At 40.9% G+C, this 17,529-nt stretch overlaps 1 protein-coding gene across 6 annotated transcripts in view; it reads left to right on the forward strand.

Moving 5' to 3' along the window:
* Positions 1-17,529, forward strand: part of arhgap44a (Rho GTPase activating protein 44a) — a 323,344-nt gene that overhangs the window by 259,612 nt on the left and 46,203 nt on the right. For all 6 annotated transcript variants that reach the window (XM_070857578.1, XM_070857580.1, XM_070857583.1 and 3 more), the window contains 7 exons: positions 3,599-3,680; positions 6,168-6,295; positions 8,076-8,187; positions 11,270-11,351; positions 13,273-13,353; positions 14,746-14,859; positions 16,172-16,263. In XM_070857578.1, the coding sequence (XP_070713679.1) occupies positions 3,599-3,680; positions 6,168-6,295; positions 8,076-8,187; positions 11,270-11,351; positions 13,273-13,353; positions 14,746-14,859; positions 16,172-16,263 (691 nt within the window). The remainder of the gene's footprint in view (positions 1-3,598; positions 3,681-6,167; positions 6,296-8,075; positions 8,188-11,269; positions 11,352-13,272; positions 13,354-14,745; positions 14,860-16,171; positions 16,264-17,529) is intronic.

The raw sequence follows: 17,529 nt of genomic DNA on the forward strand, positions 1-17,529 counted from the left end.
AGACTTTTACATGCTGTTAGATTGTTTCCTGGCAATCATTTTTTTCCTGCATAAATGTACAGTGATTTTGTCGCAGTCATTAATCTTATAGTGCGATTGCTACTGCACATCAGCAAAACCGAGGGCATTGCCCACCCATATACCAGCCAACAAAAGAAAAATGGACCCAAAACTAAGTAAAACCACCCTGTGAATGTTGTAGGATGTGTATTTATGGTAAGTCATCTGGCTTGAATGTAGGCTGCATCCTTAACTTGGGGTTCAGATGAGAGTGCTAAAGCCTCTTGTGATTTGACATGATGGGTGCCCCTCGATGACATAGCTGCCTTATAATCACACGCAGATGTCCAATATGATGTCAGCGTTATATACAATATGCAGAACGAATTTAATAGTCTTAAGAAAGATAGCACTTTGCGATTTTATTGAAGCCTGACTTTGTTGCTGTGAAGGAGGGGAGAGAAAATCCTACATTTCTTGGCAGGAGTTCTGATCAGTACAGTTTTGTAATTATCTGCCAACACTTCAGTGGATATTCTGTCTCCTTTTCTTTCCATTTTCTAACTACTTTCTTGCTTTTGGAATAGGCAACGGATAAATTTAAGTTTCGGTTATTTCTATTCGGAGCTCCTGTCATCTGCCTCTTTCCCCCTAAAACCTTTAAATAGGTTATTGCACACAGGTAAAGACTATTATTAGCGAGAAATTTCAGTCCCCGCTATGTTGATTCTATTATGACTTTCAAGATAAGAAAATAACCTAATACCTTTCTAACAAATTCAGCTGGCCCTTATCTTCCCACAGGTACTTGGGAGCTGGTGCCTGCACTTTGATGGGCCAAAATATTGATTTGGACACCAACCTTTCTTATCGTGTGAGGGCTGTAAAATATATTTACACCTGTGCCCAGTGAACATCTGGCAAATTCAACCTTTTGAGTTAGACGTGTTAATTTGCAACATCTGAAGCTCTGATTATGCTTTCTTGATGACAAGTCCTGATTGCTGATTGGTCCCCTTGGAGGATAAGACACACCCAGCAGTTTCTCTTTGCAAAGTGTAATTTGAACAAAAAGGGGCGGGTTCCATTGCGCGCATGCGCAGAAGGACACAAAAGTGTTCGTGCAAATAATCACTTGGTTTGAGTTTGCTCATAAGTATTTACACAATATATCTTGTATTTGCATCCACTGTGAGTACTTACAATTAATTCAGTAAGCCCACCTAAGTACAATCCAATCTAACTATGGAATCCCGATGGACCAAACCACTTCCCTTCACTTTCTGATGTATAAGATCATTGTATAACAGCACTTCCTTTTATTTCCCAGCACATAGAATTGCATTGTATCACAAAGCACTTTCCTTCATTCCAAGTTAACAGAATTCCAGTGTACTAAATCACTTCCCATTTGCTTCCATTAGTAGAATTCATTTGGACCAAACTCCTTCCAATTCATTCCCAGTGGACTGAATTCATGATTCATGGCTGCCTATAATTAATTTTTTTTTATGGACTATGTACTGAATGTAGTTGATCCACTGCTAAATTTCACGTAACTTTACTGTTACATTTTAGGATTTTTGACTATTTGGCCTTTGAAGAGGATTTTAGCTTCAAATAATGCCATTAAGCTAAATTCAGCTAACAAAGATTAAATACACAAGACGCAGCTTTTGGGAATGTGGATTAGAATTCAGATGAAGTGTTTGTCCAGAATAGTGCTTCCCAGATACTATATCAGTCTGAGACAATGGAGGTTGTTGAAGACATTCCAGTAAATATTCATGTATAATATATTGGAATGACATTATTCATGCAAACTCAGCAGGGGTTAGTTGCCAGGTACCCACCCCTAGGGAATGCATTAGTAGGTTTAATTGGCAACTTGACTGACCAATCCCAGGCAGGAGACAGTTGGAGGATTGTCACAGGTCAACCCTTTGGCTTCCTGTCTAGCTAAGAAAGGGCACAAGAAAGTCTGCAGATGTATGGTAACAGAATCAGAGACAGAAAGTGAGAGCTCCCTGCTTAAGTTTAGTGCCGAGTAGTTTCAGTGGAATTGCTGGTCAGAAAAAAGTACTTTAAAAGAATTTGTTCATGGTATGTGGGCGTCGCTGGCAAGGCCAGCATTTATTGCTCATCCCTAATTTGCCCTTGAACCGTTGCAGTCCGTGTGTTGAAGGTATTCCCACAGTGCTGTTAGGTAGGGAGTTGCAGGATTTTGACCCAGCGACGATGAAGGAACAGCGATATATTTCCAAGTCAGGATGGTGTGTGACTTGGAGGGGAAATGCTAACAGGGATAGTGTGCTCTGCTTTATGATTTATGTTGGTTTATAATTGGCCTCGTCTGATGAGTTTGCCTTCTGGAAGCTAGAGAAATGCATGTTCAGGCATTTGCGAGATTACAGTATCCAGTTCACACAGCTTGGTTTTCATTGTTACAAGCCCTGGGTATGACTAGATATTGGGCAGTAAGGGTAAACTCCTGATTGTTGGGGACATGGGGTCCACTTGCAGAAGGCACCGGTGATATTGAACCCATGAGAATATCTTGTGAAGACCTGAAATTTATAACACTGATATTTTAGGAGTGAAATAATCTTTTGGAAGTTTTTTTTCAGTTTGAAATGTGGCTTATTTCATTGTTGAAAGTATGATGCTTCTTAGTACACTAGCAAAGGATTTGATCATTATTAATTTACAGGTGAAACCTGCTTAGTATCTGAAAATATTCAATGACCCTCCTCTATCTTTCAAAGAAAATTGCCTTAGGAGCAAAAGCCCAGAAATCAAAACAGCAGTGTGAGAACATTCCTTCATAGTGTACCACCATTATAGCTGTGACATACACCCAGTGTTACATATTCTTTGTCTCTTTTTCTTTATATGTATTGTGCGCTTCATGGTATGTACTTTAGTAAGACCAAGGAATCATACTTTTGAGGAACTAGATTTTTTTTCTACAACTTGTTCTTTCATCTTAAATTTCAAAGAAAAATTATACACATAAGAACAGGAATAGCCATCCTGCCCCTCGAGCTTGTTCTGTTATTCTATTCGATCATAGCTGATCTGTACCGCAACTCTATTTTCCCGTCCTTGCTCCATATTCCTTAATACTCCCTACCTAACAAAAATCTAAGCAACTCCGTCTGGAAGATTTCAATTGACCCAGCAACCATAGCATTTTGGGGAATAGAGTTCCACTATCCTTTGTATATATAGGAGCTTCCTGAATCCAATCCTGAAAGGACTAGGTCTAGTTTTACGATTATGCCCCTTTTACTGGATTCCCCCACTAGAGAAAATAGTTTTCTGTAACTATGTTATCAAATCCCTTTGTCATTTTAAACACCTTGATTAGATCACCCTTCAACCATCAAAATTTATGCGACTAATAATTTAATCCTTTAAGCCCTGGTATCATTGTGGCAAAATGTGTTGCTCTACCCAAGGCCAATATATCTTTCCAATTCATTGACATTTCTGAGCAAATTCTTTTCTCAATACTTCAGATTTTGGTTTGTCAATTGTTGCAAAGCATGGTGAACTCAAACTAGGGAGTGTTTCATTATCTTCATGTTTTTCCCAGTTAATAGAAGTGCAAGCAGAATATCACAGGAAGTCATTGGTGCTTTTACAAAGTATACTGCCTCAAATTAAAGCACAACAAGGTAAGAACATTTCAATATGCTCCTGTTTTTCTGGATTGTTAATAAAAGTTCTTAGATTACATCAGGTGAGATTTGAGACAATAGTGGAACCGGCCTTCTGCCTGTACTCTGCTCTGTGATAACTTGGCAAAGTTTGCAATTCTTTTGCAAGGAAGGAGTCATAATAGCAGTGAGAAAATACATAACTTGGTAATATTTTTTAAAAAATGTATGTGAACTTACTTGGTAGCTTTGCTAAGTCTCAAACAGAATTTCAGAAAAGACATATTGACTATTTTGTCAGCATGTAAGCAAGGGGCTGCATTAAATGCTCAAAACCTACCACTAAAGCTGAAGACTAATTGGGTAGAAGTACTTCCTAGAATTGAGGGAACAGCCCAGGAGAGGTGTCCCGGTTTTGTTTAGTGTGAGCTTTGCCAAGCCCATGTGTTTCTATGTGCCCATTGAGCCAGACTTAATAAAAGTGTCCTTCCTTTCTGCAGCTTGGTTGCAACATAAACATTTGGCTTAGTATCAACATAAATGTCTTTGGGAAGGGAGAACAGGAACTCCTCTGAGCCCAAAATGAGGAAATGAGTTTGGCAAGGTGTTCAATTTTTATCACAGCTTTGTACTCACTTTGTCTCCCCATGTCCAGTATTTAGATTAGTCACATAACAAACGTGTAAATAAATTATAGTAATATTTTCCGCAGTTATTATGTTTTAGAAACTGCAAATACTAAATGAGGCTAAGTCTGCACTAAACATGTTCAATTGACGATGACAAGGAGGACAGCTGTTCATGAACACACATGGTTTTTAAAATTCATTCCTGGGAAATGGGCATTGCTGAAAATGCCAGTATTTATTGCCCATCCTTAATTGCGCTAGCGAAGGTGGTGGTGAGCCACTGCAGTCCGTGTGGTGAAGGTACTCCCACAGTGCTGTTAGGGAGGAAGTGCCAGGATTTTGAAGCAGTGACAATGAAGGAACGGCGATATATTTCCAAGTCAGGATGGTGCGTGACTTATAGGGGAATGTGCAGGTGATGCTTTACAACATATTAAATCGCTAAAAGCAGAATGATCTACTTTACAGCGCAATTTGCGTTTTTGCAACTACTTTGATAGCTTTATACAGGTGGATACAAGTTGAACTGTTTGGATTTTTTTTAGCAGATATTGATTATGACTTGGAGGATTTACAGTTTCTAAGATTACTGAACAACAAAGATGTGTTTGCGTGTAATCTAATTATAATTTATTAAAAGGTGCTTGTGCAGGTCCTTACGTGACCTGACCTGAAATTAAAATAAATGAAATTGTTGCTGTAATATTCGTGTGATATTGCGTAGTGATTGCAATTACCTTGTCAAATACTGTGTTGAACTGCATAGGACCAACTGATGTATTTTCCATGTATCACTATAATTTTACTGCATGCATGTTCACCGTAATAGACTTTTTCAGTGGTACTTGACTCCACCTGATCAATGGGCTCGGCCAATAGTTCAGCAGGTGAAAGCAGTGAGCAGCTGGACCATACAAAACATTCCCCGGTGTGATCCCTGACTTGTGCCCAGTTAGTTGATCTCTGCCAGATAGGTGCTATAATTGGCCTCCGCAATCCTCTGTTCAGGCCATCAATATCGAGCAACCTATGCTTGAGTGGTGATTTGGTGGTCGGGTGAGTAAAGGAAATGGAAAGTTGCATCAGTCAAATAGCCTTGCGCCACTCATTGGGGGCAATTTTAACCCTATTCTCTCAGCAGAAACCTGGCGGGTGGCCAGTTAATGCCACCCTGGCTCTTACATTTCCGAAAGCTGCCGTGATGGCCACATCTGAAACTTTAACCTGCTCTCCTGAGCAGGCAGCATGATGACGCGCCCGGAGCCAACAGGGTCCTTCTTTACAAATGCTTGATGACATCACTGAGATCCGGGGAATCCACCTGGAGTTAAAATCGGGATTGTCTCCGCTTATACACGAAGAATAATCACTTGGATGAGTTAGCGTGAACAATCAGTAGTCATGTAGCCTGATCCAGAAAGGAGCCAATGCCTTCAAGAGAGAGAGGGTGGGTAAAGAAAATAATCTTTATAACAAAAGAAAGAGGAAGACAAAAATATAATTACTTTGACATAATCATTCATCCATTTTTAACTAATTTGGGAAAAGCTCATCAGTCATCTTATTTTGATGCTGAAATGCCACCGGCTTTTTAAATAAATAAGCATGACTGTTCTTGGGAAGAGAAAAAAAATAGAGCTACTCCCAACTAAACAAAAATGTTGCCGTGTTAAAGTTTACTTGCTTTTTTCTGTTGAATGAAACTGTGGTAAGTCAGAGCCCCAATAGAATCAGCATCAAATCGAAAGCCCCTGTGGGAGTTGTTATCTGATTCATGAGGCTGCTCTATTTACAATAGCTCATTAGGATGCATTATGAAAACCTTCGGGTAATGGTAACCTTCTGTAAATATTTCCATTTTTATTTCCTGCTAAAGAGGCTTGGATAGAAAAGCCTTCATTTGGCAAGCCACTGGAAGAGCACCTTGCAATAAGTGGAAGAGAAATTGCGTTTCCTGTTGAGGCCTGTGTGACAATGTTGCTGGAGTGTGGCATGCAGGAAGAGGTAAGCTATCCCTATCTTTCACCCATCAGGTTGGCTTAAATCTGCCTCTGCACTGGATGCTTTATCCACAAATTATGGCGTGATCTAGATTTTTTTGGAGAGCACTTGTTGAACAACACTGTCTTTTATTTTCAGCTGGTCCACCTTCTATACATTTTCCAAATCAAAGGGATTTTAACATCAATCCAAATCAAAATAAAATTGGTGCGACAGCAGTATTTAAATGCTTCCTTTTTAAGAAGGAAATTTGTCGCAGCAAGGACACTAATGTTACACGATTGGAATGAGTTGGTAATTGGTGACCTCGACCACATTGACTTTGCCAGTGTTATAGGTGGAAAACCAATTGGTCTTGATGTGAACTTTTCCATGTCCTTACTCTATACCACTGTCATGGCAGGTGACTCAAGAAAGGGGTGGTCAGACAGCTGCAACAGATAGTCTTCTTGCTGTCTTCAGTCAAAACCCTGCTCAGCACAGCAACAGCATAAAATAGAGAATATTTTTTAGACAGGGAGGGTGTAAAAGAAAACTGCTCTATGAACATGAATTTACAAATAAAGAGATTGTAATCATTTCGCGATGTTAGAATTAGCGCTCATGAATTGAGTGCTTGCTTTTCACATTGAGTCACATTGGTTCACTGTGCAACGTCAGATCCATTCTAAAATAATACCGTGTCACCCTACAGAATTATCACCTGCAGTCACAGCACACAAATGTTCTCTCATTTTCTGAGGCTGCCACACTGTGACAGAGAATGTGACACTAATTGCAGATTTTTTCATATTATTGAATGATAAAAACGATTCTCCCCCTGCACACCAAACAATGGGCCGTAAATTGCAGCCCATCTGAGTGCGTACGATGTGCGCGCATGCCCGAAGAAACCCCGCAAGTTCCAGGTTTAGGTGTGCAGAGCGCATGCGCCTGAACCCGGCACTTGCGATGTCAAAATTCTGACAGATCGCACACCTCCACGGGAGAAGGGCCTTCATGGGCGAAGATTTGAGCTATTTGCCCAACTCTTGCCCAGTGAATGTCCTTCAACCTCCAGTGTAAGAGTTTTAAAAGATAGAAAAAATACATTTTATTACTTATTTTTATATTAAAAACCCTGCCCATGAAGTTTATGTTTAACATTATTAAAACTATTTTTAATTTCAAAATTTTTTTTTATAAACCATTGAATTTAATTTAATTTCTGTTACTTTTAAAAAAAAAAGTGAAGTGCTCTTTATGTGTTCATTTTTATTTTATTTTAGAGATATTCTCATTAATAGTATTAGGAGCTCGGAACTCCCAATAATATGAATGAGAATATTACATTGTGATTGGTGGTCCAGGTCCATGTGATCCCAGGATGCACGTATGCTCCTGGGATGCGTGGGCCTCTGTACTGGGCTGTGCATCTAGGCCTCAGAGCCAGTGTTCATTCCTCCGGGACCACCAGGTACTTTCATAAAAAGAATTTCGGTCGGTGGCCTCTGGCTGCAATTTTTGGCCCAAAACCTTTGTCTTGTACCCTTACAATAAATTGCTTGGCTGATCACTCAGTTCCCTAATACGATTCTCCAGCTGTACTGCTGCTGTCGGGGGTTTGAGCAAAATGTTGCAGCTCATGAACAAAGTTCTGCACAATTAATCTAACATGACAGGAGAACCTTTGCCAAAAGTAGCACTTTTGAAGTATTGCAAATGAAGGCAGCCCCTTGAGGTTCTTGCTGAGTTGTCTGGATGTTAAGCTTGCCAGTGATATTGATCCGCGTTTGTTCCCCAGGGCCTGTTCCGGGTAGCTGCTTCTGCCTCCAAACTGAAGAAGCTAAAGGCTTCACTTGACTGTGGTGTGTTGGATGTGCAAGAATATTCTGTAGACCCCCATGCCGTAGCAGGTACGTCGTACAGCATGAACTGCTGCAGTTTTGAAGACAATATTATAAAATTGCCTTTGTTGGTTGATTTATATCCATTATAAAATTGATACCATTTAAATATATATTGGGTCTTCTACAGTAGGAACCAATACCTTTTGTACTGACTTAATGTTGATTATATTTGAATCATACCTAATCTGATCAATTTATGTTTCACACAACATGTTACCATGATCCATGTAGCATCAGATTGCAGCCTGGCCAATGCACTCATTGGATAGAAAACAAGGAGGGAATGAAATCAATCTTTTCAAAAGATGTATTAATCCAATAATTCATTTTTTCATTGTATTCAATTTGGCAAATAGATGCTGTAGTTATTTTAAATGTTTTGGTTTGTCAATACAGGCAACTCTCGATTACCCGGGTCCCTCGGGGATTGGGCTATGCCGGGTAAACAATTTCTCCATTAGAGCAAGTTGACATTACAGTTAATGCATACAGTACTGCAGGTGTGCTCTAACCAATAGCTGTAGTGTAATCCTTGAATTCTAGTCCTCTAGATCCAAAGACCATTAGGCTTGTTGATTACTTCTTGTAACTGTTCTTGGCATTTTAATGAATTATGAGAGGCAGTGGACCTGTGCGCGAGCAGTAGCGGGAGCTGAGGCAAGGCAGAGCGCTTAAAAGCAAGGCTCAACAGGCAACATTCGAAAGGAACATCAGAGTTTCAAAGTGACGTCACACACACGGAATTTTAAATGCCGTTGCAACGGTTGCGGATAATCGAGAGTTGCCTGTATACTATACTAGATTTTAAAGTGCAGTATTCACATTGGAAGACTATATATAATAGTCTTTTATTATATTTCTTCCAAATAATCTTCTGTATTCCATTTCAGATAGTTCTTTTTAAGTAAATATGCAATGCCTCTCAATGGGCATTATTTATTAATAACCCACACCATTCATTTATCTTTTGTTTAGTGAGTAAAGTAGCTTCCCTTCTCATCAGACTGGCTCCTGATACATTCTATTCTTTCTCGCACCGAGATTTGTGCAGCTTTTATTGTCGTTGTGCTGCTGTGAGCAAAACAAAAGAGATAGCTGTAAGCAACTGGGGCAGGGAAAATGGTGCATCAGGTTTTTTTTGCAAGAGTCTCTCTGGGAAAGAGAGCTTAGAAAATAGAATCATGTCATGAGCATTTTTGCATCCCACATGTTTGAGACCTTCGATGCATGTTTTAATGTTATTGGCACATACGCTTTACCCAGATCCTTTTAAAAGACAAATTCAGTACAATCTTTGCTGCCTATCCTCACTGTTACTGCAGTTTCTTTCCTGTAAATGCATGATTACTAACTTGACTCTTACAGATGACCTTGAACATTGAAAAATTGTTAGGATTAAAACTATTTTAAAATGTGGCTTTGGGTCTTGAAGGTTTAAGGTCAGCCTGATATTAAGTGACTTGTATATGCAACATATGGTTTTTATCAAGCTAAATCCCAGATGCCAAGAAAAAAAAAGTTCACATGCCCAAACAACCCACTCAGTCTTATTCTCGAAACAACTTTTCTATTTTGTTTCCCACAATGTTGAATCAACCAGGATTAATTGTGTAATTCCTGGCTTTCTGCAGTCTGAGACAGTATTTATTCTCTGCCAGCCCTCTAAATGGAGGAGTGCCCATCAGTGACTGGCTTGATTCAGTTATCTGCGACTGCAGTGATCTTTTATTATAATCTGTGGGTTCAGATTCCTTGTGCTCTGGGAAGGCAAGGTGACTGATGGGCAGCTCGCTTGGGCATGGACAATATGAACATGCTCATTTAACTGCAAATGGAGTTACTTGATCAAGCAATTGGGGTTGTGGTAGCTCTCCTTCAGTTGGTGCCTGTAGCTCAAAGCTAAAATTAGCATCCCCAGGGTCAGAAAATGAAGTTTCTGGGCAGTAAGGGTGGCATTTGGGGCATGACCCAGTTACGCCAAATTTCCGCCATTTTTTATTCCTGTTAGAAATTCCAGCGAAAATTGGGCTGAGCACATCTGTGGGCAAGCGCATTATGATACCATGTAAATTGGAGATAAACGTCATACGGTATATTCCCTGCCAGTTTCACCCCAGGAACATTGGGCAGAAGAATGTGCATGCATTGTTAAGGGACTTAGTGGTGGGGAAGGGTATGGGTGTGTGGTGGGGGGAGGGGGGGGGGAGGGGGTTGGTGGGTGGAGAGGAGAGGGGCACAGGGGAAGAGCATTACATTTAAATAAAATAACTTTATGCAGGGAAAGTGGCACCATTATCTGCTTTGTAGATAGTGGGCTGACATTGTTGGTGCCCTCGCCACCTCAGCTGGAGTGGGTGGCCCCTATTTGCTGCCCACAATATGCAAGCATAACCTGACCCTGAGATTTTGGATGGGGACTTGGGCGCATTCGTGTTTTGGACAGAAGTTTTTCTTCACCCACTATCTGCCCCTTAAGGACTCCCTACCTCATTGGCAGCATAATAGAGCTTAAGGTACATCTAAGTGATGTATGAAGCTCTAATGTACATATATTTATAGAAGTTAAGGTAATTCTGAAAAAAGCTCATCCTTTTTATAGATGCCTGTTTGGTTTGGAGCTATGGAATTGTGAGGCATAGCATTTTGCAATGTTGCAGAAACTATAGGATCACTCATTCCATGCTCTGGCCAACCCCACTATTAATTAATAGAGGATACTCTTGTATTTTTAATATTTAATGCAACTGGTTATTTTATTGATTTACAGGAAATCAATAATATAACATTTAAAATAAGGTATAAAATCATTTGACATTGGTTTCCTAAACTCTGTATCCCACTTGTTTAAAAGCCTTTGAAAGGAATCTAATTTTTTTTTGGGTGGGAGTGGTTAGTTTGCACAGGTTTCATAGTCCAGGAAATTTCTTTTAACATTGAAAACTAGGTTTAAACAGATGAACCAGTGGTCTGTAATCCACCAGTTATTGAAGAAAATGATATGCTTCATCCAGGATTTTACAACAGCATTTACAGTAATCCTTTTGCTGCATAACTTAAATTTAAAAACTTGTCTTCTTCTTTTTGTAAGGAGCTCTTAAATCATATCTTCGAGAGCTTCCAGAACCATTGATGACGTTTGAATTGTACGATGAGTGGATACAGGCATCAAAGTAAGTATTTAATAATCCGTTCTTTCAATTTCATGCTGTTTCCATTTATGATTTAAAGACCATCCTATTTATTATAATCCTGGATAATGTGGAGGTAAACAAAAAAGAAAATGATTAGCTGATACTAGTAAATGCATATAGCAAGAATTAATATAGTGATTATTGCTCTGACGTTTTGTGTCGTGTAGTATTAATCAGAAGATTTTTTTCTCTCAGTAGCCTAGATATGTGGAATGAACTTCGAGTATAAGCATTTAATTAACTCATTCAAAAAGAAGCTGGATAAATATCTATTGGGGAATTTGATTGAAGGTTATATAGAAAAGTATAGACTGAAATGATCATAGACAAGACATGAAGATTCCAGTGTTACTACGGCAGAAGAGAGAGGGCTAGAGTTTCCCAAAAATCTGCCACGGCTGGATTGCCGCCCAAAATAATTACGCTAAGATTTTAAAATTACCACGGGCGAAAAATTTCATTAAAAAAGGAAATAATTCTGCCCGGCAGTAAAAATGGACCTTACACTCTGATTCTCAGCGGAAAACGCGATCCTGGGCCGATTGGATGGAACTTAATCTAATTGGGCGATACTTACTCAAATTGAGACCGAGGCTGCGAGTTGGGCCTGGGGAGGGGGGAATACACTAAAAATAATATTTTCAAAATGCAAAAATAAATAATAACAATACATTCTCAGGACACTTTGACACATAATCACTGAAAAAGAAAGTAAAAGAAAACTTTAACTTACCTTTTTTTGCAGTACTTTATGCCTACGGTCCAGTTTCTTGTGGGCGTTTTTATTTTTACTTACCTACAGGTCACCGCCGGGACAAAACTCGGACGGTAGCGGTTTTTGGACAGTGCACGCCGGTGGTCCACTCCCCAGCGGTATTTCAAAACCGCCAGCTTTCTCAAATTTCCGCCGGGTGGTTTTCTGCCCAAACCGACCAATATCACCGAGAAACCGGGCGGAGATGCTGTGGAAAATCAAGCCCAGGGAGTTTTATCTATGGAGGACCGCAAGGCAGGGCTGAATAGTGGGGATGGATGAATACCTTGTGCAGCATTTTACTTTGTGAGATTAAATAATGGAGTTGAATCAATGATAAAATATTTTTACACAGTCCATGTAAGGAGCAGATATAATGGGTTTGAATAGCCCTTTCTCATTGTGTGCTTTCTTATCCAGATTCGTGCCCATATTCTTCACACAATTTCCTCATAGCATTTGTGTTGTGAGAGGAAGGCACCAAGCAGAAATTAGGCACTTCCCACGAGAAGAAAAATTGACAACCTGGTCACTGGGCCTTCCTCTCACGGCCTCTTTGGCAGAGGCCTGGGAGTAAGTTGCTTGCTCATCCTTGCTCATCTTGTCCTCTGGCAAGCAGGCGGGTAGAAACCGATTGTACAGCACTGGTTACAAGGAACAGGAGAAACTCACAGAGAGCGTTGATCTGTACTGCTTACTTTGATGCACTTCCCAACAGTTAGCTGAAGCATGGCATAGACAAAAGTCCAGTCACTCAGTCAGCGAATGATCTATAGCTAGTGGAGAAGGGACCTGAAGAAGAGAGCTTAAAACAAATAAGGAAAACAGAGGAGAGCAAAAGCACAGTAAGAGTGTTAGGCCACAAACCTGGTCAGAAAATGAGCCTAAACACAATGAATATCACAGTGGAGCTATAAGGATAGTTATCGCTGAATTTATATGTCAGTCCAAATTTATTTACAGGTAGGTAATGGACTAACAAAACAAAATATTGTTTTTTTGGAAAGGTCAGATTTTAATTATTTCCAGAGAAGTACATTCCTGTGATACAGCTTTAAGAAATATTCTCATTTTTTGAACAAGAAACCAAAAATAATGAACAAAATATTTGAACGAATGCATAAGTATCTCTCTCTATTTGACCAGCATTCAAGATCAAGACAAGCGGCTTCAAGCATTGTGGAATGCATGTGAGAAACTACCCAAGGCAAATTATAACAATTTCAGGTAAACTTAAATACCAGCTTTAATTGTGTAATTATATGGAATTAAACAATCGCCCTCCACTTATTTTATCATTAGCGTAGTGCTGTGAAAGGAATAATTACATGGGTTGTGTGGATTACCAAGAACAGTGCTACTGAATGAACATAGGAGACCTGCCCAGGAGGCAATCCAAAAGCTCGGCAATTATTAGCTATCTCCAACATACTATTGGGGAATGCAATGCTGTCTCCAGTGGCCATTGCAGAAATACGCTTGGGAATTCTTAATCTGGACCAGTAGTTAGCTCTATGTTTTTATCTTAACATTTCATGTTATGCTAAAAGGTTAACACAGATCTTCTCACCTCAAATGTAATCAGTTAAGCTCTCCTGTGATGAACTATCTAATATTACTTACATCAAAAGAGGATTCAACTGATTCTTCTTTTAATATCTGTTTTTTGCCTCTCCCAGGAGATCGCATGGCTTCGGTTGGGGTGGAGTGTAGAATGTTTCGGTGCAAGGGGTGTCGCAGTTGTGTGGGGCAGACTGGTTGGGCCGGGTGCTCTTTACCTTTTCGCCATTGTTCATTGTTCAGAGGTTTATATGTAACCTTCAGGGCTGCTGACCGAGGGCCATGTGGGTCTTTGTCGGCCGGCACGGACACGATGGGCCAAAATGGCCTCCTTCTGCGCTGGAAATTTCTGTGTTTCTATAAACCCTAGTGGTAGTCAGAGACAAACTCGTGCTATTAAGACTGCCTACTTCCACCTCTGCATCATCATTCCTCGGCCCATCTGCTGCTGAAACTCTCACCTGTACCTTTGTCATGTTCAGACTTAACTATTCCAATGCTATCCTGGCCAACGTCTCATTCTCCACCCTCCGTGAGCTTCAGCTCATTCAAAATTCTACTGCCCATATCCTGTCCTTGTGTTTAAATTCCTTCAAGGTATCAGCCCTCCCAATCTCAGTAACCTTCTCCAGCCTTGCAAACTCTCCTATCGCCCAACTCTTGCATTTTGTGAGACCTCTCCATCCTTCACTCCACCATTGGCAGCCGTGCTTTCAGCCATCTGGGCTCCACGCTCTGAAACTCCTTTTGTAAACCCCTTTGTGTCGCCACCTTTCTGTTCTCCATTAAGACCCTCATTAAAATCCACTGCCTCGCCCCTCCTAATATCCACTTCTATGGATTGGCATCCATTTATTTCTCATTACATTTCTAGGAAGCACCTTGGGTCGTTTTTCTAAGTTAAAGATGCTTATATAATTGCAAGTTGTTGAAACAAAAGTCAGGATCAATCTCTCAAGTTGTGATTTTGTTTTCTGCTTGCTATTCATCTCTGCAACAGGTTTCTTCATTTAAGCAAATGAAGTCATTTACACATTGCAATGTATCTTTCTTCTGCAGATACTTGATCAAATTTTTAGCCAAGCTAACAGAATACCAAGATGCCAACAAAATGACACCTGGTAACATGGCAATAGTCCTGGGACCCAACCTGCTCTGGACAGCCAATGAAGGGTAAGTGTTCTTCGCCTCATGGTGATTATTATGATGAAAATGTATTTGCTCCACTTTAAGAAATATATGACTTTAAACCCATCCAAAAAGTAGTAATTTAGATTCTTATAGTTCCTTGTAGATTCTTATAATTTAGAAACAGTTTGCAGGTCTTGTGGCCTGGAACACAAGTGAAAAAACGGGTACAAAATCAAGGTATCTTGCAAGACCTCCATGACAATTTCTAAATAAGACAATCATAGAATGGTTACAGCATAGAAGGAGGCCATTCAGCATTCCAGCTCTCTGCAAGAGCACTTCAGCTAGTCCCACTCCCCCATCCTTTCCCCGTAGCCCTGCAAATTCTTTTTCCTTCAGGTACTTAACCAATTCCTTTTACGATTGAATCTGCCTCCACCAGCCTCTCGGGCAATGCATTCCAGATCCTAAACCACTCACTGCATAATAAAGTTTTTCCTCATGTCGCCTTTGGTTCTTCTGCCAATCACCTTAAATCTGTGTCCTCTGGTTCCCGACTCTTCCGCCAATGGGAATAGTTTCTTTTCATCTACTCTGTCTGGACCCTCCATGATTTTGAACACCTCTAAGGAGAACAACCCAGCTTCTCCAGTCTATCCACATAATTGAATATTATTTCATTTTTCCCCCTGTGTTTGTTTTATTTGCTTTTTTAATCTACTCACTGCCAACCCACCTTCCATTCTTCTTCTAAGCGAATAATGTGATAACATACTCCCAGATTAAAGCCATTGTTGAGATGATCAATTTGTCACTCTCTCCCACCAGCAGGCAAAAGGTTTAGCTCACCCTGTGTAGCGTTCCTTGTCAACCTTCCAGATTTTCAGTATAACAGTGGCTGACAACTATGCATCCAGTGGAGTTCGTAGCTTAATTTTTCATTTTAATGTTTCTCCCCCTTCCCGAAGCGACTATTCCGATGACACTGTCCAATCATCAGTATCTACTGGCCATCCTCAAGTGTGAGTTTAGGTAGTGAGAGTCCACAGATGATTTGATTGTAGAGGAAACAAGCCATTACTGATTGTTACTCAAAATGCTCACAGTTTGCAGCAGGAACCGTTGAACAGCAATTGGGAACTTGGCTGATTCTTTTTGAGCCTTTCCTGAGTCCAGGCTGCCAAGGCAAGTTCTAGCACATCTACCATGATTACCTGGTAGCAGTTAAGTTACAGGTTGAATACTGAACCTACGACACCAATTGGAAGAAGCTTCTTTGTAAAATGCTAAATATTTTATGGATAATTCGTTTGCTAAACAGCAGTTAACTTGGTCACTTCCTTTTCGTCTGTAGGTCTATGACTGAAATGATGACAACAGTCTCCATACAAATTGTGGGGATCATTGAACCCATAATTCAACACGCCGATTGGTTTTTCGCAGGAGGTAAGTGCTGAATCGGACTGTGATTCTAAACTGGGGCAGATTTTCCCCCTGTGCGTTTTTTGGGCAGCTGGCCAGTAGTGCCAGCGGAAGGTCTGATCCACTTTGAGCGGCAGGTCTGATTAACATAGGTTTATGGGCTGTGGGGAGAAAACGAGTGCCGTTAGGCAGCCCACCGGCTCTGGGCTGCCACAATACAGGGCAACCCACCAATCTCTGGGCCCAGCACAAGGGAGATTTAATGGGGGCGGGAGGGGACCCGGTATAGCTGCAGTTCAAGTTGTTTTTGTGGAGCATTGAGTTGCACCCTTGCCCCCCCCCAATTCCTCAAAAATCAAGCAAAACGTACCTTCTGGGCTCCTCTTTGGCTTGACCACCAGCTGAAACTGTGGAGTTTGCACAGTGCATGCTCTGCCCATTTGAGTCCTAAAATGCCAATCGGGGTCCTATCTACCTCGTAGGACCGTGACTTATATATTAAAAAGGACCCAGCACCTGATTCATGTGGGTGCTCCGGCTGCCCAGCGGTAGGCCCTTGGGAAGATGGTATCAGCCACACCACCGGTTTTCGGGGCACTGATACCCCATTTCCACCCGGCGGGTGACCAGAAAATGTCCCCCCTTACAACCAAACAGTAAGCCAGGTTCAAATCCAGCCTCTGTTAATGAGATGAAAGTTTGCCCTTCCTCTGATGGCTGTAATGGTTCATGTGAAATCAGGCAGAGGCTTTCTCAACCCAAATGTTCCTAGGCTCAAGGCAGTTCATAGCTAAGCACCTAATTAGCAAAGAATGGCAGTCAACAGTGACTTCCTATTGGTGCAGTGGATGGTGCCATTTGTCGGTTTCAGGTTAAGGCACAAAAGACTTGGATTTATGCTGTGTGAAGATGAGCAACATCTTACATTTCTATTGTCCCTCCTATGTGCAGGGAGATGTCTTAGTGCATTTTACAGAACTAGTACCCACCAGGCAAGCGGGAAAAGGGGCTTATTGAAAAATGTCGGTGGGTCCAAAAGCAGGGAACAAGAGAAGGCTTTTTGGGAGGCTTTTGAAATCGGGGAAGGGACAGGACGAATGGCACAGTGGCTGAATGAGAGCAGCGGACAAGGATTAACCCCATTTCTGAGCAGTGAAGGAGGCATTGCTGGAGGAAATCCCTCGGGTAGGGTGGGCAATACTGCGGATGGATTTAAAAACAAGGGCAAAGATCTGGAAGTCAAATCTGTGGGCTATGGGAAGCCAGTGAAGCTTGGGAAGAAGAGTGGTG

The sequence above is a fragment of the Pristiophorus japonicus genome, chromosome 16 (assembly GCF_044704955.1).
Source record: "Pristiophorus japonicus isolate sPriJap1 chromosome 16, sPriJap1.hap1, whole genome shotgun sequence".
In the NCBI taxonomy this organism is placed as follows: Eukaryota; Metazoa; Chordata; class Chondrichthyes; family Pristiophoridae; genus Pristiophorus; species Pristiophorus japonicus.